Below are 25,620 nucleotides of genomic sequence, written 5' to 3'. Positions count from 1 at the left end.
ATTCATCGCTGAAGGTTCTGAAGGGGTCGTCAATATGGAAATAAGCCGGCGACGCTAACAAGGTTGTAGAATCTGATTCCAGATCATCTGAGCACAGAGCTGCCCTCTTTTCTTTTAGGATAATATTTTCCCTTGTTTTTGTGATTTATTATTCTTCAAACAACCTTAAAAACAAGCTTATCCACTTCCTATTGGATGGAATGCTTTGATAGCTCGAATGAAACGGCTGAAACAACAGCTGACTTCTTCTTCTTCACGTGTCTTCTTCTTCATGTCTTTTTCTTCATGTGTCTCCTTCATTATACTTCTTCTTCTTCTTCTTCATGTGTCTTCTTCTTCATGTCTTTTTCTTCATGTGTCTTCTTCTTCATGATACTTCTTCTTCTTCTTCATGTGTCTTCTTCTTCTTCATGTGTCTTCTTCTTCTTCATTCTCCTTTTTCTTCTTCATGTGTCTTCTTCATGTGTCTTCTTCATTCTCCTTTTTCTTCTTCATGTGTCTTCTTCTTTATATGTCTTCTTCATATTACTTCTTCTTCTTCTTCATGTGTCTTCTGCTTCATATTACTTCTTTTTCTTCTTCATGTGTCTTGTCTTCTTCATATTACTTCTTTTTCTTCTCCATGCGTCTTCTTCATGTGTCTTCTTCTTCATATTACTTCTTCTTTTTCTTCATGTGTCTGGTCTTCTTCATATTACTTCTTTTTCTTCTCCATGCGTCTTCTTCTTCATGTGTCTTCTTCTTCATTATACTTCTTCTTCTTCTTCTTCTCCATGCGTCTTCTTCTTCTTCTTCATGTGTCTTCTTCTTCATTATTCTTCTTCTTCTTCTCCATGCGTCTTCTTCTACTTCTTCATGTGTCTTCTTCTTCATGTCTTTTTCTTCATGTGTCTTCTTCATTATACTTCTTCTTCTTCTTCATGTGTCTTCTTCTTCATTCTCCTTTTTCTTCTTCATGTGTCTTCTTCATATTACTTATTTTTCTTCTCCATGCGTCTTCTTCATGTCTTCTTCTTTTTCTTCATGTGACTTCTTCTTCATTCTACTTCTTCTTTTTATTCTTTATATGTCTTCTTCTTCTTCTTCGTGTGTCTTCTTCTTCTCCTCCTGCAGATACACTGCTTAGTGACAGGTGGATGGGCAACGAGCTGGACACCGGAGTCATTTAAGGTAATTAGTTTCCATGCATGCAGATCTCCGTTCCTATTATTTGTCTTTTCATATGTTTTATAAAATACTTCTTTGTGACACAATGTAGCACTTTTGCACTTTTTCATTCATTGCACAAATGAGTTTGTAAGTTCAGGAGACATCGGGTTGGAAGTTTGAACCGTTTATCTTAAGTTATTGAAGAGTTGGAGGAAAAGTCGTAAAAATATTACAAATATATATATATTATTGTTATACATGAAAAGAAAGTCATTCTATAAGATGTCAAAAACAGATTTATTGATTACAAAAAAAACAATTAGCTCTTGAGTGCCTGGTGATAGAAGATCAGTGAGGAGCCAAGAGGTCGTGGGTTTGAATCCCATGAGGCGATCTTGTTTTGAGGTGTGGTAACCAAACAGGGTTACATGTGTACGGTGCCGTGGGTTTGAATCCCCAGGTCTCTCGGGGAGGTTGTTTCAGAGAAGTAAGTGAAGTTAACTCCTTAACAACTACACATCTGTTTTATTCATGTGATTTAATCACCATGTATGTATCTCTCCTGTATTATTATTATTATACACACCTGTTTACCTCTGATTAATACTTTTAATTCACAAACACCCCGAGCAGGTCAAACCCTCTTGGTGCCCCCTCTCTCCCTCGTGTGCTTCCTGCCTCCTCTTGCAGCCTCTTTGTATTTTTAAGCCCACAGTCATCGTTAAGACAGTACATCTGCATATTTCCCTCTTTTTTTGTCACCGGTACAGTCGCTTTACGCTCAAGTAGCCCAAGGAAAGACAATGCCCACCCTCTCCTCCATTATTTATTCCCACATCACTCCTAAAAGATGACAAATGCTAATTCTGGTCCATTCCCCAGCTGGGCATGCAAGTGCTCATTAGTTTTAAAGAAGGTTAATCCATTTAGGTTTTGCATATTGATATGCCAATTATGTCTAATCGTGGAATAGGCATCCGTCAAGGTAATAGTGCATAAACACATGCAGGAACATTAGAGAGGAGTCGGCGTTATAATAAAGTAGGTGTTAATTGGTGAAGGAGGACTGGCGGCTAACTCATGTGTGTAATGTACAGCCGGGTGAGGGCGGGGTCTCGTCACATGCCCCCCCAAAAAAGTGTCATTTGCAAAAGCCCCCATGCTGAGAGCTCTGCGGGCGTCAGCCCAACGCTCGACTGGAGAGGAGGGTCACACGGGGGGGGGGGGGGGGGGGGGTAGAAGGGCAGGATACACAGGTAACTTTTTAGTTTATTTAACTGCAAAATAAGCCTCAATATTTTTGCATTTACATTTATTTTCTATGAAGGAAAGACGATGCAAATATTTAGAAAACACACAAACTGCAGAGTATGTGTGATCTGAATCTGAATTAATGGCCTTTTATAAAGTAACTAGTGACAGTTGTAATCCCAGATATTCTGTTAACCTGATTATAATCCCACCAAATCAAAACATTTGGAGGATTTCAGCAAATACACACCAATATAGAGCAAATAAATAAAAACGTATGAATGAAATGAATGAATGTTTTACCCCTCAATTCATCTTGTTGTCTTTTTGATGCTCATAATGACATCATCATTGTACCAGGCAGTAAAACCCTCTCAACCTTCTCCCCTTACACACAGGTCAAACTGTACATGTTGACCTGCAAGAATAACGGATAATAAATGATCATAAAATCATTTAATGAGTTAGAAACCTGTGAAATTCATTCATTCATATCCATGTTGCGCCAGGCCATGATGAGCTGGGTTTTAATTGAAAGTGTTAATAGTAAAAATTATTATTGGTAGTGATGTTTCTACTTTATTCTAACATGTTGTTGCTATATTATATTTGTAAACCAGTTTCACTGCTGTGAACTCATTTAATAATAAAAGCCCTGCAGTACCTCCAACTGGCCAGCAGGGGGCAGTGGGAGGTCAAGGTAGACGGGAGGGGTTTCACATCTCCAAAGAGAGTCGAGCTGGAGACGTGGTCTTCTTCGTCATAAAGTGATCTTCATCATCGTCATTAAAGATCCCTGAAGCTCTTCATCCTCCTCTTTTCCACTGAGAGGTTTTAGAAGAGCAGCTGGAAATTTAAGAAGATGAACGTCATGACGGAGCCTCCAAAAGCCACCAATCCGCCTCAGGGGCATTAATCCAAAATATAATGTTAGCAATGTTAGTTAACCAATAATACAACATTAATTTAGGAAGAGCCAGGCCACCTCCTCACCTCTTTGACTTCTTTTAACCATCTATATTCAGAGCTGTAATACTCACTAAGACCACAAGGTGGCAGCAAACTACAGCTTTTAAATCCCTGGATTATGAGACGTGCTGTGAGGAGAACAAAGATCTGTTTTACTCCAATCATGAGGAACACCACTGGGCACCACTGATTGGCTTTCCTCCCAACATGAGGTTATTAGTTAATATTAATAAATAAATAAACACACATGTATAATCTCAATCTATTTTTCAAGCATTTGGGAAAGGAGTAGTGTGCATCTTACGCAGATTTTTGAGAGTACATAAAGGATGACCACTCTTTATATAGACCTAAACAAGACCCCCCCCCCCCCCCACACACACACACACACACACACACACACACATGCATGTTGGAGCCACGCTCCACCTCCAGATGTAAAGAGACAGATTTATTCACCTGGAGATGTAGAGAAGCAGATTTATTCACCTGGAGATGTTGAGAAGCAGATGTGCGCATGCAGGCATGTTCAACATGACTGTGTGGAGAGAGGATTGTGTTGTATCCTCCGACATGCGTCTTGTATGTTCCTCTTGTTTGTTCTCACGGTGAAGGAGGAGGTGAGACATCTGGAAGCGCTCAGGAGGCGGGGCTGAACCGACCCCCCCTCTTGTTGTTCCTTAGGGCACAAACATCAAAGGGAGCAGCAGATAATGTGAAGACGCTTCAGCGAGGAGGCGCCGCCTCTGCAGCCTCAGGTGCAGGAGGTTTCAGAAGGTTTTCAGGAGGGGTTCAGGAAGTTTCAGAAGGTTTCAGGATGTTTCAGAAGGTTTTCCGGAGGTTACAGAAGGTGTTCATAAGGTTTTCAGGAGTGGTTCAGGAGGTTTTCAGGGAGGTGGCTCCTCTCCAGGACATGTTTGAGAGTTAAGGACACATGTTTGTGCAGGAGCAGCACGGAGGTTACTGTCCTGCAGGTAGTCCAATACCATCAGGAGATAATATAATACATAATAATAATACAATAATTCCCCAGCTCTTTTCTTTAGCTGTGTGTTTGTGTCTGCAGCCGCCGGCTCCTGGTGTTTAGTGTCTCCAGTCCCATGGAGGGGTCGTGAACTCCTGGCTGGTGTTCTAGGATGAGACAGAAGACAGCCGACACTAAAGCTGACGGATTATGACATGAAACGAGGCGCCCCGGGCGGCCAGGAAGATGCTGGCATCGCTTTGTAGTGGTTTGAAATTGTTGTTGGTACTTTTCCATGAATTAGTAGTCATTGTGCATCTCTTTGTAGTCATTGTGCATCTCTTTTTGGTCCTTTTGTATCTCTTTTTGGTCCTTTTGCATCTCTTTTTAGTCCTTTTGCATCTCTTTTTAGTCCTTTTGCATCTCTTTTAGGTCCTTTTGCATCTCTTTTTAGTCCTTTTGCATCTCTTATTGGTCCTTTTGCATCTCTTTTTAGTCCTTTTGCATCTCTTTTTGGTCCTTTTGCATCTCTTTTTAGTCCTTTTGCATCTCTTTTTAGTAATTGTGCGTCACCATTTTGTCCCTTTAATAATCCCTACTCTAACTATAAGCATAAGATACAAAAGTACAATGATAAAATCCAAAAATAACTACATACTTTAAATGCCCCCCTCCCCCAACCACCACATGTTCCATGTTTTCCTCTCCGAGATAAGCCTTTCATACACTTGCCCCATCCTGTTAACAATGGATTTCATGTGCATCATTTTATCCTCATGTTTTCTCCAAATTAAAGCCTTAAGGGGCAGTAACTTCCTCTACAGCTGCTGACATGCTGTGAGTGTATACAAGTACCACCCTGAGTACTACCAGCTGCAGGATACTGCGTGTGTGCGTGTACATACACACACAGTGTAGTCATCTGTGCACAGAGCTAAAGTTTTTGCACCAAATCCATGTTTATCCTTTTGGTGATGTTAGTGCTTTGCAGGAAATGCATGAGCTAGTCCAGCACGTGTCACGCATTTGGCTTCGGGAGTCTGACATGTGGCACGTGATGTTGATGGAGGGTCTGGGACCCACCTATTGGAGCGGACTCCTGCGGGGGAGGGGGGGGCTCCTCCCGCCTCTTGTGTGGCTCATCTCGTGCAGTCTGCACAGGGGAGCCGCAGTAATCCAGCGCAGCGCCAATCGAAACCTTTCCCTCTCATCATCCCACGAGACCCGGAGGACTAAGTTCAGTTTGACCCTCTTTCCCCCCCGATGGGACCCGCAGACTGAAGCCGGCCCGCTCAGCTCCTCGCCCCGGGACCCGCAGCCATGGACCGGCGCGCATCGGGCTCGCAGCGCATCTCTGGATATTTACGCGTCGCGCTGCTGTGGCTCGTGCACGCTGCAGGAGCGCTCGCGCCACACGGTGAGTGGAGAGAAAACGTGTCCGGCTCCAGTTCTAACTTAAAACCAGAAGCGTAGAACGCTGATCTTCAGGATCAAGGTGCATAGCGCAGATGGAGATGTCTCTAAATGCAACGCGCCTCTTACCTGGAGGAGCGCACTGTGCGGCGTGGCTGCACTCCTGTCCCTCAGCAGCTCCACAGGCTGCATGGACCTCAGAGACAGAAGAGATGAGAGACGCGAGGACAAAGCAACGCTGAGGAAAACAAAAAAAGTGCATTCAGTGAAAATGTGTGATGTAAAGCTCCTCCAGCTGCTCTCGCAGGACGCTTTTTGGAGATGTTCTGCAAAGAAGTGTCTCGAAAACATCTCCTTACTCCACATGATCCAGTGAACATCTCCCAGCATGCCTTTCTCTCCCTGATGTGTCTGTGTGTCAAACTGCCCCCCTGTCTGCTGTCTCCCATCATGTCTTTGTCTCCGGGGCTTCAGAGGACACTTCAAAGCCCCGAGGTCGTAAACTCTGAGGCCGGCCGTCGTAAAAAAGAAACTGGGTCGTCTCTTCCAGAATAAAACATTTGAGTTCCTAAACGAGGAGCGCTCACTCTGGTTCATGAGATGCATTCAGCAACTTTATGGTACTTTGAATTCTCTCACGTAGCCTGAGGTCGTATTCATGGATTGTTTCATTACTTTGAAACAAAACCAATCAAAACTAACAGAACATGCATCATAGGAATCTTAAATACAACGATGAAGAGTCTTTATGACTAAAGTGATAATAAACACGGACAAAAAAAGTATTATTTTACACAATAATTCAAAAATAAATGAGTGTTTAGTTTAGAGTAAATAAAACCATGTGGTTATTTCGGTTTATGTATTGAAAGAAAACATCAGGAGATACTCCTGCAGCTTTTACTTTAAGAGCTGTTACTTTGGTTTAGGATCTTCATCCCGAAAACATTTCCTCCTCAGGCGTTGAATCTTCATTCCTGAGAACCTGCAGAAGTCCCCTGCACATCTGGGGCTGCTGAGGCCCCCCCCCCCCCCCCCCCCATCATTAGCTCTGTTAACCATCAGCCTCTCGGTCCTGCTGCCCGGACGAGCCGGAGGCTTCCAGACGAGCGCGTTGGCTTTCAAGGGGGCCGTCAACATGGAGGCCAGCCTGTGTGTGAGACCTTGTTTCACACACAGGCTGAAACACGTTGCTCGTGACCTTGTTTCACACACAGGCTGGAGACTGTTTGTTTTCCCCTCTGTTGACGACTTTGACCCGTTGCTCACAGGAATGTCTGTTATTCTTTGAGGTGACCTCCGGGGGAGAACGGATCCTTCCGGCTCGTCGTCTCAACGCCATCCGACACGCGTCCTGTCTAGTCCTTCGACGAGTCACTAACGCGTGACAGCGATTGGTCTTTAGACGTATCCCTGAAGGAAGCTTGTTGGAACATGCTCAATTAAAACCTTGAAACGGGTCTTTAGAGAGTTGCTTCAGCTGTGCTTGACCTCATGCTGAAGGTTGAATGATCTGATGAGTCCCGTTGTTGACGTTTTGCATCCCTTCGTGGTTGCATTTCTTGTCTTTGACTTTTATTTTATTGTTATGAATGAGCAGGATGGAGTGGTGTTGATAAAGCTTGTTATTGCAAGGTATCAAACCAAGGCCACGCATCACGGCTCACACCCTTCAGCCTGAACTGAGGGACTGAAACCCAGCCGGACGTTCCCACGCCGACATGACAGATGTGTTTCGTCTATATCTTCATCACGCCTGTCTTCATCGCGTCTGTCCCCTCACAGAGAAGACGTGACTCTTCACTTCCTCAGACATCTGCTCATCCTCCCTCTGTTCCCCTCCTCTCAGCTCCAGAGTGTTACCCGGGAGGCCACCGGACGTTGCGTAACCCCTACCGCAGCGTGGACTTTGACTCCACGGAGATCCAGGACACGGCGATCCAGGACCTGGTCTGTGACCACTCGCTGTCTCCGGGCTGGTACCGGTTCAGGATCAACAACAGGCCGGCGGAGATGCCGACCACCTGCGTTGAGGTGAGTAAAGAGCAGCTGCCTGCACGTTTAATAAGAGGCTCCAGCTCAGGTGAGTTTAATGACCCCCCTCGCTGCAGGTAATGACTGTTTCTGTTGACCCCCTTCCTCCTCCTCCTCCTGCAGATGAACCGCTGCGGTACTCAAGCTCCGGTGTGGCTCTCCCTGAAGGACGGCCCCCTGCCGCGGCCCGGCGAGCTCCGCCAGATCTCCGCCTGCGCCACCTGGCAGTTCTTCCAGGGCAGCACCAAGGACTGCTGCCTGTTCCGGATCCCCATCACGGTGCGCCACTGCGGAGACTTCCTGGTCTACCGGCTGCAGCCCACCCAGGGGTGCATGGGCTACTGCGCCAAAGGTGAACGCGGCGGCACCTTTAACGCGCTCCACTTAAAGCTGATGACGAGAAACCAAATGTTGGTGCTCATTGATAATGAGAATGAATCTGATGTTTCAGTTACTCCAGATTTGGGACCCCGACTCTGCCCGCCAGGTGAGGTAGAAGTCAACGGCCGATGTATAGGTGAGGTATAATTAGTTAACTTAGCCCCCTGACACATAATAATGCCACATTTCTTTTAAATAATGCAATTATTAATTAGTTAATCATGCAAATGATGTGTGTTTTGCAAATTCCTTCGATAAATGACAAAGAATAACATTAATATATTTATATTTACACTGACTTTTTTCATGTAAAATGTCTTTAAGTGACTTTTAATCAAATAAAACTCCTCATGCGGGTCCTTCTCGTTCGCTGCCTTCTGTTTTTCAGCCGCCGTCCCCCCCCTGCCGTCCCGGCCCGTCATCACCCCGGAGCTCGTCGGCCACAGCGTCCACCTGAGGTGCTCCTTCACGCCGCCGCCCTGGAGCGCGCCGCTGGGCTTCCAGGTGGTCTGGGCCAGACGCATCGGCCACAGCATGAAGGCCGAGATCGGGCAGGAGTCCACCGCGAAGCCCTTCTCCCTGAGGGAGATGGATGGCGTCCACTTCAGGCTCGGGGAAACGGTAATTCCTGCCAGAGGGTTTACTCGCGTCTGGAACGCGTTGCAGAGAGCTGCTTCACCCCATGGGGATGTCACAGCTCAGTCGGGTCAAAGGTCATCGTCGTTTTCTTTTCGCACCGTGACGGCGAGGTTAAACGTCAGTGGCGTTAACATGAGGGAAACACTGACGCCTTGTTACTTTACTTCAACGCTGAAATACATTTTGAGTTTAAGAAACACAAGCCGACGGAGGAATGTTAACTTCTTTCCTGTGGTTTTTGACGGTGATGTCGTTCCAGTTCTCCTGCAGCGTGTCGACGTTCACAGCCAACTCCAGCAGATCTCCTCCCAAAGAAAGTGAGGGCTTCTACGCCGGACTGAAGGTCAACATTCCCCCGCTGTGCTTCTCCTCCAATCTAAACCCACGTGTTCGAGAGCCGTTGTAGGAAAAGCCAAGTGTCTCTCTCTCTCTCTTCAGTTCTCTCCAGACTCGCTCCACATAGCAGAGAACGGCAAAGAGCACCAGGTGACCGTGCACAGCACGGTGCCCGTCCCCTGCCACGGCGCCGACCACGCCCGCCAGTGTGGAGTCCCTCTGGATCTGAGCGTCCACGACCCAGGTCAGAGCGGCAGGACAACGGGAAGCGTTTGAATAAACTGGCCGCTCGTAAACGCGTCGTCCAGAATGAGCCTGCAGAACACACTCACACCGGTGTGCCCGCCTTCAGTTTGTTTAGTTGTACATTAGAGAGCACGTGCAATGATCTATTGTCTCGGGGAAGCATGACTTGTCAGGGATCAAAGATGCATACGTGTCCACACGCATCTTCAGCCTCTCCATCTGTTCCCCTCCGTCTCGCCCCGTCCATCACCGCCACATGAAAGCCGCGATCGGGGTTCCGCCGGCAGCTGCGCGGCGTCCGTCGACACTAACTCTCTGACACTAACTCTCTGACGCCCCGCAGACGGAGTGGAGCGCGAGGCCCCCAACGTAGCGCTGTCCGCCTGCCGGGTGGAGCTGCGGCCCGCCGCCTGCGGTCGGGGAGGCTGCGGCCGGGCGGCGCTGTTCGTCACCGCCGTCACCGACTTCACGCGGGACGGGAATCGCCCGAGCCTCATCGGAGTCTCGCCCGGACCCGGAGCCCCGCGACTCTGGAGGAGCTACGTCCCGACGCCTCTGAAGGTGAGATTATGTAACTGTCGAGAAGATCACATTCACGGTGATTCAAAGTCTTTTTTTATATGAAACCATTAAAGTTTCAGCTCCCCAGTGGCCCTTGTGGTCCTCACAGGGGCCCCTGGACTCCGCGAGGAGGTTCCAGTGGCCCCACTTGGAGATGCCAGGAATCCCTGAGGGGAATTTCTGAGGAGGGCACCAAAGCTAAATGAAGAAAACAGCAGTGATATAATTATACAAGTATTACTTTGATGAGAGAGACGGCTGTAATTACAGACCTGTGCCTGACTGTTTACATGTACACACACAGTTCTACAGCGCTGTGGAGAGACGGGGGTGAGCCGTGTGATGGCTTGACATCATGTTTAAAGCCCACGTTACGCAAGACATGGTGTCAGACAGCGTCTCTGAGGGGAGTTTTCCCATCTGTGTTGGGTGAAAACATCAAAGCCCGAGGTCAGAAGGTCACTGGGTGGAGCCCCTCCCTCACTTTTGTTCTCCTAACCTCCCCCCCCCCCCAGGTCACGGTCCAGGACGTTCCCACCTCCATCTGCTACTCTCTGACTGACCCACATGTCATCACTCTGGACGGCAGGTAGTCGGCCTCTTAACTCGGTTACCGGCAGCCGGCGGTTTGGCAGCCGGCTGAAAACATCTGGCCGTCCCCTCTGCAGGCGCTACGAGAACCACCAGACGGGCACCTTCGTGCTCCACCGGAGCCTCAACAGGGACTTCGAGGTCCACGCCCGCCAGTGGGACTGCGGCAGCCGGCACTACGCCGTCGCCTGCAGCTGCGGCGTGGCGGCGCGGGAGGGGAACGACGTCGCCGTGCTGGACATGTGCGACGGGCAGCCGCGGGAGACCCGGCCTCAGATCACCCTGAAGAACCTCGGCGGCGGGGAGGGGGGCCGGGTCAGGGTGCTGGAGTCCCACCGGGGCAAGAAGATCACCGTAGGTATCCCGACATGTTGACACCGGTGTAGAAACAGTCACGCCAAGTGTTCCTGAGTGCCGTGTGGGATCCCGTTAACGCAGCTGTTGGATGTGACTCCTCTCGTAGTTCATCTTTCCCTCCGGGGCCTTTGTTAGGGCCGACGTCGGCGATTGGGGGATGAGCCTGTCGGTACGGGCGCCCAGCGCCGACTACGGCGCCACGCGGGGCCTCTGCGGCACATTCGACCGCAACGCCAACAACGACTTCCAGGGCCCCGACGGGGCCTCCCACGGCCCCGAGGACCTGCACCGCTTCATCGAGGCCTGGAGGTCAGTGCGGGACTCGCGGTTGTTATCGGCGCAGCTTCAGCTCTGTTGGAGCTTTTCTTTCTTCCGTTTTCTAGGATTGCTCCCGGTGAGAGTCTGTTTGACAGGACTCCTCCCGGGCCGGTGCAAGAGGTCAGGAGGTCGTTCTGTCAGTGCCAGAAAGGATTTGTCTCTTCTCATCCCGCCGGCCGAGGCGCGAGGAACCCGTTCGACTCCGACTGCACGGCCCGCGATGACGTGGACCACACGTCGGTGTTCCCCTCCATGGACACGACCGTGGAGTACGCCGCTCGTGCAGAGAGAGAGGAAAGCATCCGGGACACGTCCGTGTTCCTCGCTCATCCCCTGGAGAGGAGGCACCTAGAAAGAAACGCCGATCTGGAACTGGACGGCGAGCTCAGGGAGGATCTGCTGCTTCGCGCCGGCCGGCCCCGGAGACAGGCGTCCTTTGAGTTCCGGCCCGTCTTTGCCGCTCAGAGCCTCAGCCAGGAGGACCTGGACAACTTGGCCTACTTCTTCCCAGAGGATCACCGGGCGGAGGCCCGGCCGGCGCCGCGACCCCAGTGGCCGACGCCGAGCGGCCTGACCTCGGCCAAAGCTCTGGAGGTGTGCCACGCGGCTCTGGCCGACTCCAGCGTCGGCGCGGTGTGCCGCGGGCTGCTGGGACGCCGCCTGGAAGAGGCGGTGGACCTCTGCGTCCTGGACCTGCAGCTCAAAGACGACCTGGGCTGGGAGGAGGCCCTGCTGCCCTACCTGGAGAACGAGTGCGAGAGGAGGCTGTTGGACAACCGGACCCGGAGAGCCACGGAGGTGGCGTCCAGCGCGGTGGAGACGGCGCTGCGCTGCCCCAACTCCTGCAACGGGAACGGAGAGTGCACCGAGTGGGGCTGCCAGTGCCACCCCAGCCACAGCTTCTACGACTGCAGCCTGGCCATCAGTGAGTACCCGCAGGTTGTCACGTCTTCCCCGAGCAGAGAAAAAGCCTCTCCGTGCTCTCTCTCTCCCTCACCTCTCTGCTGATAGGCCAGCCGGTGGAGCTCACGGATTTGGAGAACGGCGGACTGTGTGACATCCGAGCCTTCAACTGTCGCAGCGTTCGCGTCTTCGGCCTCGGCTTCGTCGACTCCCCCGACCTCAGCTGCCACGCCACCAGGCTGAAGGTGAGGAAAAAAGGTTGAAATGAAAAGGTCTGTCTTCTAAAATGAAACGCTCCCTCTGAACGGCATCGATCTGCCTCCTCAGTACATGAACGGCGTTTGGGTCGAAGGGGAGCATCAGAGGACCACGGCCAGCTTCCTGAGTTCCAAGGCTCTGGACTGTGCCGTTCCGTCTCTGAGCAACGCGGCCATCAACACGGAGGACTTCATGATGGACGACAAGCCGTACGCACGCTGGGAGATGAAAGTAACGCCTCCTGTTGGTTTGTTTTCAGCTTGTTCCTCCTCCTCCACCCACCAGCTCCTCTCTCCTCTCACAGGTCACCAACGATGGGTCCCAGTACAGCCGGGCCAAGGTGCTCACCATCTACGACGGCGTCTGCCAGGTGTGCGAGGCCTCGCGCTCGGGCCTCTGTAAGTTAAAGGTAAACATGTCCCGATCTCTCTGCTGACCATCTGATTAGATTCACTGTGCCGGGAGGAAACGGTCAGATCGTTGGCCAACCTGCTCTAGGGAGGAAAGTCAGCGTTCACACGGGGAAACTTGGACTCCGACACCGCTCCAGACCCTAGATTTAGGAGACAGATGTGATTCAGTGGGTGATTATATGCTTACCAGAGACAGTGCGGTTTCCTTTCCTCAAAGCACGCAGCAGCTGGCGCTTTAGAAGCCCAACAAAAGGTGCAGAGGGGGTTGTTTATGGGAACGGAGACAGGACGACATGTAACCTCGCAAACAACCCGGAGTGAATGCACTGCAGACGCCAAAGAGAGAGCCGCGTGCCAAACTCCCCCAGGTGTCATTAGCTGGAGCAGAGGCGATGTCCTGCATCTCCAGAGAAAGAAAATTAAACTGGAAAATAAATCGTTTTTTATCATTTCTGGAAGCTGCAGCAACATGTGAGCATTTAAAAAACAAAAAACCTTGTTGTAAACATGAGAACCCTCTCGTCCGGCGGCCAGGAGAGGACGTGTAACATCGACGGGATGTGTTTTGCAGAGGGAGTCTCCAGCCCCAGCAGCCCGTGTCTCCTCTGTGACCCGGAAACATCCAAATTCAGCTGGTCTGTGAATCAAGGTACACACGACTCACTGTGGAGAGCCCACACACAAACGCTATTTTCCCTCATACATCATCAGTAATCTGCCCGGATACAGCCAGCATGTCTGTTTTTCTATTGTCCACATGCAAGTTAGTGGACTAATATCTAAAATTGGCTATAAATACAATTATTAGAAACTATAATTATTATTTGAAGTGAAATCAAAACATAATCTGAGGTCAAGCCAATTTATTTTTGGAAAGAAACAATACCACCAAGTATTTGAATTACTGATGGGATCAACATTTATATTGTTATGTTGTTGTGTTTTAAGCTTTATCTTCATTTCCCTCCTCTTTGTGTGAAGTGTTATTGTCGTGTTTATGTGTATTCTTTACTCGACTGGAAAGTGTTAAAGTGCTTTTTGGAGACAACACTGACTCACTAGTGAGGAACAGTATTCATCTGACGGTTGCCGTTTGTCCCCATTAGCAGATCAAAGGAGCCGAGGTTTAGGTTTCCCAGCATGCCCTGACCCGTCTTAACCAGTCTGAGACCAGGTGGGGGGGTAATCCTCCCAGTGGGTTCAAATGGCTGCTCTTGAGTTGCATCAGTGAAATTCAGTACGAGCAATAATCGTATGAGTCAGTTTCTAATCATTTGAGTGCTGAGCAGCTGTTTCCTGGGCTTAGTCGTTCCTTTCTAACATCTGTAAGGGAGGAGATGAGCTCAGTTAGCGGACGCTACGTGATCTCGTGGAAATGGCCGAAAGAAGCTCAGACGTGTGTTTACGGCCTGGAGGGACCGTCACCAGAGACGCGAAGACGTGGAAATTAATAACTGAAAGAAGCGTTGCGTTCTGCCTCTGAGGATCTTCCTCTTCTGTCTCCAGTCAACGAGCCGCCGGCCTTCCACCGGCCTCGGAGCGCCCTACGCACGTTCGCCGGGGAGAACTTTGTGTTCCAGTTCTCGGCGTCGGACCCCGAGGGCTCGGCCCTCCTCTTCCAGCTGGAGGCTGGGCCGAAGGGGGCCGTGCTCTCGCCCGCCGGCCTCCTCATCTGGAGGGTGCCCGAGGAGGAAGAGGAGGAGGGACGTCACACCGTCGGCTTCACGCTGTCGGACGAGTGCGACGCCCAGAGCGCCTTCACGGCGGAGGTAGAGTTACAGAAGGAGAGGTTTAACTCTTTGATTCAGCCAGGATGCACACAATTAAAGGGTACCTGTAGTGAAAGCGAATATGTAGCCAGATCAAAAGATAATGTGTTTCTAAAGGTTATTCATGCACTGACGGTCCAGTATTCAATAACAATACGTAGTTTAGGCTGTTCAAAGTCCTCAACTCCGACATGCGACATTGCACTGGAGCTTGAATATGTCGCGGGTGGTGTGACGTCAGATCGTTGAGAGATCGACAGCCAGCCACAGCGGATGTGTTCAGATACCAATGTAAACAACGTCGAGCGCTCGCAAACAAATGCTGAGAGATTGATAATATGGACGATGAAAGATTGTCTGATTCAGCAACTGGATACTTGTTTGAACCTTTAAAAGCAGACTATCCCCATTTAGTGAATTGTGACAGCGATGATAGCGATGATTCTGATGAAGTTGATGCCGAAGGACCGCCGGTCCAGATGCTTCACCGTGCGGACCGTGCACGCAAGTCGGCGGACGTTTGGTGCAGTTGTGGGAAATGTGTGCCACAAAAAACAGACAGAGTGCATTTGTTGTAAAGAGCACGAACTTATGTCCGATGATATCGTGTCATTAGACCTCATCTGCTTCACACAAAAGCGTGAGCTTGAGAGCTACATCGCGCATAAGCCAGCGCTGGAGATGTCTTTCATTGATGCAATGTTCGGCCGACATGTTCGGGGTGCTAGTGACTTTTTCTTTGCTCCGTCCGTCCCGATGCGCGCAAACCGGTGTCGGGAGCTCCGCGGCGCACGAGACGGCGGGCAGAGGACTGTCAACGCAACACGTAGAGACAGAAATGACATGCTGCTGCTGTAATGTGGCGCTATAGAGAAAGTGACAGGGGGGCGGGCCAAATTTTTTTTATGTCATGCGATCTACCAATACTACGCTGCGATCGACTGGCAGGTCGCCGCGATCGACGTATTGAGCACCCCTGATATAGATTGTGTAATTCTTGAGGCCACCGATCTATCCCAAGAAGCAACGCGTGTAGAAGTGGCTCCGGATTGGCTGAATTCCTTTCAACGACTCAACGTCATAGTTAGCTTTGACATGAGTAAATAACTAGCAAAATGGCTGCGCCCTGAAGCGTTCACGGACTCGGAATGTTGACAAAGAAATGTAAATCCTCGGGCTATGCGTGACTTGTTGACAATAGCGGCGGGGTAAATATGATTTATTTGATGCGCCGAATGGATGTAGCACGTTGTTGTTTTGCACTACAGGTACCCTTTAAGGCAGAAATAAAAGACCAAAAAAACAGATTTATGGGAAATGTGGTCTTCATTTAAACACTAGTACTTTTGGCTTAAGTGGGAAGCTAATGACTGTTAAAGGGCTCAGTAAGGATCAAGAAAAGTCATTTAAAAAAGATATAATTTCATTAAAAACGGAGTGAGGAGAGATTCAACTCATTTATTCAGCCTGTAAAAGATGCAAAACCCACAACAATCTGAAGGAATGTTGCAGGAAGGAAATGTGGTCTTTATTTAAAGAGACATGAACACTGCAGTACTTTAGGTTTAAGAGGAAGGTAACGACTGTTAAGTGGCTCAGTAACTTTAAAGAAGGTCCTTTTAAAAACCCTGATCTTGATCTTCTTCCCCCCTCCAGATCTCGGTGGTCCCGTGTGCGTGTCGGAACGGAGGTGCGTGCGTGACGGACGTCCACTTCCCCGCTGGAAGCGGGAAGCACCTGTGCGTGTGTCCCGAGGGCACGCAGGGCGACCTCTGCGACCGGGAGGCGGACGAGTGCCGGGGGGCGCCGTGCGCCGCCGGCGAGTGCGTCGACGCGGCCGGCGGCGGGTTCAGGTGCGAGTGTCCCGCGGGGTTAAAAGGTGAGATACTACCACACGTGTTCGTAGAGGGCCGATGGGGTTTACGGTCGTGGGAACGTCTGAGCGTGTGCTCGGCAGGTGTCACGTGCCTGGAAGACGTCAACGAGTGCGAGGGGACGCCGTGTTTCCCGGGAGTCTGGTGCTTCAACGGCTACGGCACCTACGGCTGCGGCTCGTGCCCCAGAGGCATGCTGGGAAATGGGACCGTATGCACAGGTAAACATGAGCGCACTAAGACTGCGGTTCAGGAATAAAATGAGAAACATTTAAAACTACAGATAATGATTGTTCCCAAATTTGATTCGAAAGGACACACCTTCTTCTACGTGATGTCATAGCTCCGCCCCCCACAACATGAGCTTAGATGCTGCTGTTCTTTCAAAATGTTTCTAGCTATTCTGCAAAAAAAAGAAACCTTTTGCATGCAAATATTTCACGCTGTTGCGCAATCGCTTCGGATCGCGGCGCCTGGCGCTCGCCGCGGGGTTAAAGTACTCGAGTTGAATGGAAACCAGATGGCGGCTCGTAGCCACCGCTCACTGGAGGTCATGAAAACACTGCCGATGAGGGAGAAGCCCCACGCGCTCGTGTTTGTGTACGAGCGAGTTGTGATAGTATTTATAAAGCTGATGCTTGAAACCAGCAGAGAGACCTTTCTACAGAGAGTTTGGGGATCGTGTTCTCGCCAGATACGTTAGAGGAGGTGTAGAACCTGCTGGGTAGGAGTTCACCTCCAGTGTTGTCACGTTGAGATGTGTCTCACAGACGTTGGTCTGATTTATTCGACCACCTTCACGTGTCCAGGGTTCACATCTCTACGCCTTAAATGTTGTGGATGCAAAGGAGTCGAGTGTTTCTGGAGCTTCAGATGTTCAGAAGTGTTCTCCTTCCCACAGCCGTCGTCTCCTCCACGTCTGCTCCTCACACGACGGCCCAAGAGGCGCCAGGTGTCCCGCTGCAACCCCCCCGAATAAAGACCTCCAGCGGTGACCCGAGACGGACTCTGGGGACGAGGCTGCCCCCGGAGGCTGACGAGAGCGGTGCAGCCGATGCTCTGAGGAGGAGCCACGGGGTTAAACTCAACCCGGCCGCGACCAACACGGACCGCTTCCAGAACAGATCTGGGATCGGCAACGCTATTGCGGAGACATCCGACGTGGGCCGACCTCCAGGAAGTGACCGACGGGCATCAGGTACGGCTTTACGGGTTTCACTCGACAGCAGCGTGCCGAAGGGCGCTGAGGAAGCCCCCCGCCGACCCCTCTCTGTGTCTCAGGTTCTGGTCCGCCTCCGGCCGCGAACGCGTCGGCGACGTGTGCCAGCAGGCCGTGCTTCCCCGGGGTTCAATGCATCAACCGCCGGCCGCCGCACGTCGGCCACGTCTGCGGCCGCTGCCCGCCCGGTCTCTACGGCAACGGGCGCGTCTGCATGAAGAACGCCAAGGAAGGTGAGGTCCTCCTGGACCGACCTGCGGCGCCACGGGCTTTAGAGGTGATACCAGGGCAAATAAAAAAGAGGATCCCTCCGTAACCCCGCCTTCTTTCCCTCAGCGTCCAATCACCTCCCTCAGCAGCAGTCCTTCCGGCCGCCGCACGGCAGAGTCTCTCCGCTCCGCCTGCTCCACCTGCCCAGCATCAAACACCCGTCCTGGGCCGTCGCCAGGGCGCACCGAGACTACGCGCCGCGCCGGGTTCCCACATCGGGGAGGGGCGGCGGCACCGGGAGGAGAGAGGCCGTCATCGCCGCGGCCAGAACGTCCATCGGTGCCGGCCTCAGATGGGACGCCAGGACGACCGTCTCCAGGGACTTGACGGTTCCCCGCGTGACGTCCTCCGAGGTGAGTCGGCCGTTTCCGCGGAGCGCGTCGTCTCGCGATGCGTCGCCGTGAACGTCCTTCATGCTGCGATTTATCTCCCGGCAGTCCGAGGCGGCGACGCCGGCCGCTCCTCGCCGATCCGCCCACGCCAAACCCCGGACCCCTCCCAGACCCGCCTTCCCTCTCACGGCGGCCCTCGCCGCGGCGTCGTACCCGCCGGCCGACTCGGAGTTCTCCGCCGACGGAGACGAGGCCGAAGAACCGCAGGCGTCGACCGTCGCCACGCCGAGCCGGGCGCCTCACGGCTCCCCGCCACAAAGAGCCGCCTCGGGCCGGGCGGGCGACCCCGCGGCGACCTGCGCCGAGCGGCCGTGTTTCCCCGGCGTCCCGTGCGAACCGGACGCGCGCCGCGGTTTCCGGTGCGGCCGCTGTCCCGTCGGATACACCGGAGACGGGCGAGCCTGCAGAGGTACGACTCCCCGCGTCTCCGCCCCTCGGCCGATGGCCGGACACATGTCTAAAGGTGGAACGTGTGTCTGCTCCTCCAGCCGTCTGCCGGCGCGCGTGCGGCCGCAACATGGCGTGTGCCGCGCCCAACACGTGCCGCTGCAAACCGGGCTACACGGGGTTCGCCTGTCAGATGGGTAAACCAAACAAGAGCTTGCCTCCGCCACCGGGCCGTCTGCGTGTTTGTCATCTTGTTTGTGCTCCGTGTTTGTAGCCGTCTGTGAGCCGGGCTGCGTGAACGGGGGCGAGTGCGTGGCGCCCGGCGTGTGCCGCTGCCTCGCCGGGTTTCACGGAGACACCTGTCAGGAAGGTAAGGATTCTTCCAGTTGCGTTGGACCACAGCACCAGGGTCCCTTTAGGAGACATGGTCACCGTCTCACAGCCCGGTTCTGAATCCCTCTTCACAACTCTCTGATAACCTGCTTAACCAATCGGACGGCCCGCTGCAGCTCTGTGCAGGTCGCCCTGTGAGAACGGAGGCTCCTGTGTGGGTCTGCACACGTGTTCCTGTCCTTACGGGTTCGTCGGCCCGCGGTGCGAGACCAGTGAGTTGGCCGTGTCTTCCTGTTCTTTGCTTATGAAAAATAAAACAAATTTAAAAAGGTGATTTCTGTATGTGACGTGGTTTGTGTCCTAGTGGTTTGCAACCGGCACTGTCACCACGGAGGCCAGTGTGCGTCTCCGGACGAGTGCACGTGTGCGTCAGGCTGGAGCGGACCGTCCTGTGAGACAGGTGTGTGTGTGTGTGCTTCCTGTGTGTGTGACCTCACCTCTGACCTCTGACCCCGTCCCTCCAGCTCTCTGCTCTCCCGTGTGCCTCAACGGGGGTTCGTGTGCTCGGCCGAACATCTGCGAGTGTCCTCGCGGTTTCTACGGCGCCCGGTGTCAGAACGGTGCGCCCTCGGCCATCACGGCGCCGCTCAAGCATTCGCGTTAATCTGGCGTCTTTCGGCCCTCTGGTGGTGGATTTCAGTATTTCTTGTTGCCCCCTGCAGCCGTCTGCAGCCCCCCCTGTAAGAACGGCGGTCTGTGCATCAGGACCGGCGTCTGCTCCTGTCTGCAGGGATACACCGGCAGGCGCTGCGAGAAAAGTCAGTCCGTCTTCCTCCTCGCCGTAACACTCGCTCGCCCAAACATATTTCCCTCTCTCGCCCTCGTTTCATCCTCTGCTTTCTCCGTCCTTCCAATCGCCGCTTCCTGTTTCTCCCCCACATCTTATCCTCTTCACCGTCTTCTTACTTTGACATCACGATGTCCTTCTGCCATCTCTTTATCCATGTTGTTGTTCACCTTGTAGATCACCCCCCCCCTCTCTCTCTCTCTGCAGGTGTGTGTGAGCCCGTGTGCATGAACGGCGGCAGGTGTGTCGGCCCCAACCTGTGCGACTGCCCGTCGGGTTGGGGAGGCGAGCGATGCGATACACGTAGGTGCCTCTCGCCCGCTCCTCCTCCAGGTGTGCCCCGTTGACCCCGGCTCTAACGTGTCGCCGCGTGTCGCCTCTCAGCCAGCTGCCTGCAGAAGTGCCTGAACGGAGGGGAGTGCGTGGGAGCCGACGCCTGCCGCTGCTCGCCGGGATGGCACGGCCTGATGTGCCAGACCCGTGAGCGAACACACCGAAACAATGCTGCTCACGAAGGTCCCGCTGGTCACTTGACGCTGTGTGTGTGTGTGTGTGTGTGTGTGTGTGTGTGTGTGTGTGTGTGTGTGTGTGTGTGTGTGTGTGTGTGTGTGTGTGTGTGTGTGTGTGTGTGTGTGTGTGTGTGTGTGTGTGTGTGTGTGTGCTTCTTCCCCCCTCAGCTCACTGTGACCACGCGTGTCTCCACGGCAGCCGGTGCGTGCGGCCCAACGTCTGCGCCTGTCGGAGCGGAGCGCTCTGCTCCAGAAGGGTGAGCGCAGCGTTTCCTCCTCGCCGTCTTTTACGTCTTCTCGTCGGGTTCTCGCTTGGTTAGAAGTCCGAAGAGGGACTTTGGGGGAAAGGGTCGCGCAGACGCTTCGGTTTCTTTCGCTGCAGCGGAAACATGTGCACACCCGGGTGATGATGATGGTGATGATGAATCGAGGCCCAGAGAGACGAAGACAGCCGGGATGGACAGTGTGTGAACGCCGCAGGCATCAAAGCACGATGTCGAGCTGCGTTTCCATCGTCAATCTCACCTTCAAATTTGGCAAAACTCTTCCTCCAGTGTGTTTCCGTGTGGATCTGTCAGTCATTTTTTAAAACCTTTCCGTTGTGTTTTTCTCAGCTCCCTATTGGCCGAGGTTGAGACCCACCGACAGCCAGACGGACACCAAGCATCCGGATGAAGACGTCCAGGTGAGCCGTCGGAGGAAACGTGTCAAGAGTCGAGTTCCATCTCTGTGCACTCTGCAAAGAAACTCACAGCGGGGGGGCAGTTATGTTTTCACAGCTTGAAAGCACACTAAACTAATATCTACAAGCAGTCACACAACTGGATGAACTGTTGTTTTGTTGTTTGCGCCACGTCTCCAGAAATCTGCTTCGCCGAGTGCATATTTATGTAGAAATACCTCCGAGCTCCCGAGGCTAACGGTTTCCCCCCGCTTCCAGTCTTTGTGCTAAGCTAGGCTAACGAGCCACTGGGAAGTACGGAGGAATCATTTCACAACATTATAAAAGTCTAAACACTATAATTTCTATTTGATCATACGTGAAACGTAAAGTTATTAATCAGGTCGTTACAAGCAGCTATTTTCATTTCCAAGTTGGGGAACATTTTTAACGACACAAACCCAAATGTATGAGTATTTATTTATTTGGTTTGATTATATTTCTTGGTGTATATATATATATATATCTTCATCACTGTATTATCTGTTAATTCTCATTAAGGCAATGTGTATGGGTTGTTTTGTAAAAAAATAAAATAATAATAAATATCCTCTAAAGGTTTTATTCATGTTTCTAATCTTCCAGTTGGAGACTATATAATGACACAATAATAAGAATAACATATCAGACGTGTTGTCAGACCTGGAGGTCAATAAAAGAAACGTGTTCTGTTGACGAGATTCTTTGTTTTTGCAAAAGTTCCAGAGACATTTGACTCGACGAGTTCACGGCCAGCGGGTCAGGATTAAAAGATTAACGAGGACGCATTAGCTCGGCGCCAATTAGGATTCCTCCCCCGACTCGGCTGACTTCTCATGGCTGATGAGGATGGCTTTAATCCGTGTGTGACTGAGAGGAGGAGCGACAGGTGAACTAACTTCCCCAATCACGCAAATGTGCTTTTATTCTCATATATTTATGTTTAAATACGCAAATGAGACTTTATTTAATGGAAAAACTAGGCAGATGCAAATGTAAGAAGCATGTTATGGAAATAAAATAGCCTTAATTCTAAAAACTGGTCAGCATCTCAATAAATGAGTCCATAGCTACGGGGAAGAAGAAAAAACAACCTTCTAGATATGATCATGAGGGTTTTACTGCCCCCTGGTGGCGAAAACAACAATGTGAAGAATATATAACAACTGCACAATAATGCAGATGAACTTGAGACGTCATTCAAAGGAAATAAACAACCTGGTGGCTCGGAGCTTTCTGCAGCCACGCACAGAAGGCACCGTCCCTTCAGATATTTATATCCACCCCCTAACATGGCACCGGGCAAGGGGGGGGGGGGGGGTCCATCCTGGTGGGCACACGGGACGCGTCCACCTGGACTGTTCACTCAGTGGCAGCTTGAAGCTGTTGCCCTCCATCCACACAGTTATAAAACTGTGCATCAAGGTCATCATTACACATTTAATTTGTGCTGCAGGAGCCCTGAAAAGTTCAAATACTGCAAGTCCTACATTCCAAAATAGTGTCTTTATTATATGAAAGTATAAAGTACCTGAAAATATTCTGGAACTTAAGGAAAAGTATTTTCCAAAGTATATATCTTGAACATTTAAATAGTCAACTTTTAAATATAAAAAGAAACCAATATTAAAAGAAATAAGGTAAATTTCCCATTTTGACTTCATAAATAATACCAATTTGTATAATAAATATTTAGTTGACGGCATCAGTGAGATCAGGTATAAAATAAGTTAATATTGTTAAATATTATATATTTATTTACAAGTGAAATATGTTGGAAGGTTTGAAATGTAAATATTAATTATAAATGTAATTTCTGCTGTACATTTTAACATGTATGTTTATTCAAACTTGACTTATTAATGAAATGCATTGTGTTGTAGTTAACGCATTGCATCATATTGTGTAACAATAGATGCAGAAGTATTCTGAAATACGATATATTGAAAAAAACTAAATATAAACCTCCATGAGGTGCTTGTTTTGGTATTTAACACTGAATATTTGCCTAAAAAAGTCAATATTTCTGATGTGCCAGTGGCCTTGAAGGCAGCCCCATATCAGTGGAGCCCAATATAAACCTGCAGACCACAACAGGTGCCACCTCCTCCCTCCTCCCTTTAGGCTCCACCTGTCTTCCCTTTTCCGCGGCGGGCTGGCGACTAGAAAGCAGCCGTCATTTATTAGCGGTGGTATGCCGATACCGGGGGGCCGGCGGCGCGAACCCCCTCGGTCACCGGATCGGCGGCAGCTGCTCGGCCCCCCGGTGCTATTTTCACCCTCAGGATAAAGTGATGTGCAGCCGCCCGCCCGCCTCCAGCAGCTCCAATCTGCAGCCAGGATGAGGTCCACTGCCGGCAGCGCCTCCGACCTGGACAGCTGCAGCGACAGCTCCGACTGGAAGTCCACCGGGGACTGCAGCCCCCGCGGGGAGCCGGAGGAGGATGGGTGCGGCAGGCGGAGCAGCAGGAGGATGCGGAGGCGGCGGCGGAGACGCGGCAGCGGCGAGGACGCGTGCGGCGGTGCGAGCAAGCAGCGGCAAGCGGCCAACGCGCGGGAGCGGGACAGGACGCACAGCGTGAACACGGCCTTCACGGCGCTGCGCACGCTCATTCCCACCGAGCCCGTGGACAGGAAGCTCTCCAAGATCGAGACGCTGCGCCTGGCCTCCAGCTACATCTCGCACCTGGCCAACGTGCTGCTGCTCGGGGAGGACTGCCGCGACGCACAGCCGTGCCTCGGCTACCAGAGCGTCCTGCACGGCGCCGCGCCGCTCAACGCGCCCTCGCTGCGGTCCATCTGCACGTTCTGCCTCGGCAAGCAGAGGAAACTGGTGAGTGGCCGCGCGCGTTTATGGTCTCGTGCATTGCAGGACGCCGCCTCTCGTGGAAATAGATGACAAAATATCATTAAAAAGAAACCACAAAGCAACCTGGTGTTGGAAAGATGCTGCAAAGTGCATTAAAACCTTTTATTAATATATATTTAAAGACACCGATTATGTCTGTCCTCTGCACACACGTGTTGTGGATTAGAAGTGTTTACAGAAGTTATAAATAGAGACTAATATTATGTCACATGTGTAAAACTATTCAAGAAAGTTAAATCTTAGTTTTTTGGCACACTTTATCACAAGAAAAGTAATATATTTCTGAATAAACAACTTGTTATTATGTGGTGGTGCGTTCACTGAACTGTGGTCTGTTTGCCTCCACAGCTCCGAGATGGAGGGAAGCACGCCGTGTGAAGGACGGGGATGGAACCCTCGACCTCCAAGCTGTTTACATGTTGTTGTACATATATAAATATTTTTATTCTGTGACCAGAGACACAAATCGACAGTGAAAAAGCACTTTTCTGTTCACGTGGCCGGAGGCTGTGTTTTGGTTGAGCTGTAACAGGAGCCCATGTGTAGAGTTGCACCTGACGGGGGGCTATTTTCATCCTTCAAATAGTACAAACTTTAACCCCCCCCACGTGAAGTAAACTGAAGAGCAGCGGTTGCTGTCAGTTGAGAGGGGCCAATGATGCCTTGAAGGGCCGTCGGACACACGCCGATTATTCACTTTAAAGGAGCATCAGCCGACTCTAGTGGTGAACGGCAGGTACTGTATGTGGAGTCAAATCCAGGCCAAGAGTTGTTAGTTTGGAAAAAAGATTTGAACCTGGTAATGCAAGTTTTAGGTTTGTGAACATTGACAAATTCATACAATTGTTTGAAATAAATAAGTGTATGTATTCAGTTATGTTTTTTCTGTCATTTGTTTTTTCAGCTTCACTTTTGGCCGTGATCTGGTGTGGTATTATGAGTGACAGCTCAGCTACGTTGCCTTCAAGAAGCATGGTTATTACGAATACTATGACTCGCTTCTTTATATACAGCATATTCATGTGATCCTCAGTACACACAATTTCCAGATCTAAGCCCAGCAACAGAGGAAGACAATAGTGCAATAACAATTAAGAAACCAAAATAAAAAATTGTATTCTTATTTTTTTGAAGTATAAAATAACTCTAACTTCAGGAGGCTCAGAAGGCCCGCCGCTGGCTGCAAAATGTAATAGTAAAGTTTACTTTGAAAAGAAATAGTGAGCTTTTCTCATTTGTGCTTACTTTGTTGATCTTCTTTAAAGAAACTTATTATCTCAAGTAAGCTTGACTTTAAAAAAATGAGCGAGGTGGACTCGGCTACGCATGCGCAGTCGACCACTGAAGACCTCTTTGCCCGAGACGGAATGGCGCCAGCGGATCCATTTGCAGGCCGGGAGCCTTAGATCGGAGCTGTCACAGAGGAACGACGATCCAGTGTGATCTCTAGCGGAGGGAGCTGATTTTGCGCGAGCTTTTGCTGGTTTTGGAAGTTTTCTGGTGCGGCTTAGTCGGTCAGACAGGAAGAGAGTTAACAGGCAGTTACAGTCGACCCAGAAGTGGGACTTTTACTCTTTAGTCAGGATGGCTGGAGTAGAGGGAGATAGTGATAGCATGGAGCTAAGTGGTAGAGAGGCAAGAGGGAGAATGAGTGGGAAAAGACAAGGA

At 50.9% G+C, this 25,620-nt stretch overlaps 2 protein-coding genes across 3 annotated transcripts; both read left to right on the top strand.

The window, feature by feature from the left end:
* Positions 1-4,482: 4,482 nt before the first annotated feature.
* On the top strand, positions 4,483-21,654 carry si:ch211-246m6.5 (von Willebrand factor D and EGF domain-containing protein). Of its 2 annotated transcripts, XM_056431102.1 has the most exons (34): positions 4,483-4,601; positions 5,610-5,750; positions 7,596-7,780; positions 7,904-8,132; positions 8,232-8,297; positions 8,550-8,782; positions 9,060-9,143; positions 9,239-9,380; positions 9,726-9,943; positions 10,459-10,532; positions 10,612-10,888; positions 10,998-11,200; positions 11,275-12,134; positions 12,221-12,357; positions 12,440-12,601; positions 12,675-12,779; positions 13,318-13,432; positions 14,290-14,552; positions 16,209-16,431; positions 16,510-16,647; positions 17,328-17,624; positions 17,708-17,878; positions 17,982-18,268; positions 18,353-18,716; positions 18,796-18,891; positions 18,969-19,064; positions 19,204-19,299; positions 19,392-19,487; positions 19,552-19,647; positions 19,750-19,845; positions 20,082-20,177; positions 20,259-20,354; positions 20,552-20,640; positions 20,998-21,654. In XM_056431102.1, the coding sequence occupies exons 2-34, from the start codon at positions 5,654-5,656 to the stop codon at positions 21,016-21,018; spliced, it is 5,808 nt and encodes a 1,935-aa protein (XP_056287077.1). In that variant the 5' UTR covers positions 4,483-4,601; positions 5,610-5,653; the 3' UTR covers positions 21,019-21,654. The 2 variants fall into 2 exon arrangements, with proteins under 2 accessions (XP_056287077.1, XP_056287078.1); XM_056431103.1 differs by lacking the exon at positions 4,483-4,601 and having other exon boundaries at positions 5,060-5,750; positions 8,232-8,267.
* Positions 21,021-24,825, top strand: si:ch211-246m6.4 (transcription factor 15). The gene is made up of 4 exons (XM_056431104.1): positions 21,021-21,068; positions 21,804-21,972; positions 23,208-23,916; positions 24,301-24,825. The coding sequence occupies exons 3-4, from the start codon at positions 23,425-23,427 to the stop codon at positions 24,328-24,330; spliced, it is 522 nt and encodes a 173-aa protein (XP_056287079.1). The 5' UTR covers positions 21,021-21,068; positions 21,804-21,972; positions 23,208-23,424; the 3' UTR covers positions 24,331-24,825.
* The last annotated feature ends 795 nt before the right edge of the window (positions 24,826-25,620 follow it).

This window comes from Pseudoliparis swirei, chromosome 14 (assembly GCF_029220125.1).
Source record: "Pseudoliparis swirei isolate HS2019 ecotype Mariana Trench chromosome 14, NWPU_hadal_v1, whole genome shotgun sequence".
Classification (NCBI taxonomy): Eukaryota; Metazoa; Chordata; class Actinopteri; order Perciformes; family Liparidae; genus Pseudoliparis; species Pseudoliparis swirei.
The sequence above is the reverse complement of the archived record's forward strand: the minus strand, read 5'-3'. Positions and strand labels throughout refer to the sequence as shown.

What these genes read in the sequence shown, in the direction of transcription:
- si:ch211-246m6.4 (XM_056431104.1), top strand. Translation starts at nt 23,425, where the DNA reads ATGAGGTCCACTGCCGGCAGCGCCTCCGACCTGGACAGCTGCAGCGAC. An exon ending in TCGGCAAGCAGAGGAAACTG is followed by an intron (nt 23,917 to 24,300) that starts GTGAGTGGCCGC and finishes TTGCCTCCACAG; the next exon opens with CTCCGAGATGGAGGGAAGCA.
- si:ch211-246m6.5 (XM_056431102.1), top strand. Translation starts at nt 5,654, where the DNA reads ATGGACCGGCGCGCATCGGGCTCGCAGCGCATCTCTGGATATTTACGC. An exon ending in ACTTCAGGCTCGGGGAAACG is followed by an intron (nt 8,783 to 9,059) that starts GTAATTCCTGCC and finishes ATGTCGTTCCAG; the next exon opens with TTCTCCTGCAGCGTGTCGAC. An exon ending in CGGCAGGCGCTGCGAGAAAA is followed by an intron (nt 19,846 to 20,081) that starts GTCAGTCCGTCT and finishes CTCTCTCTGCAG; the next exon opens with GTGTGTGTGAGCCCGTGTGC.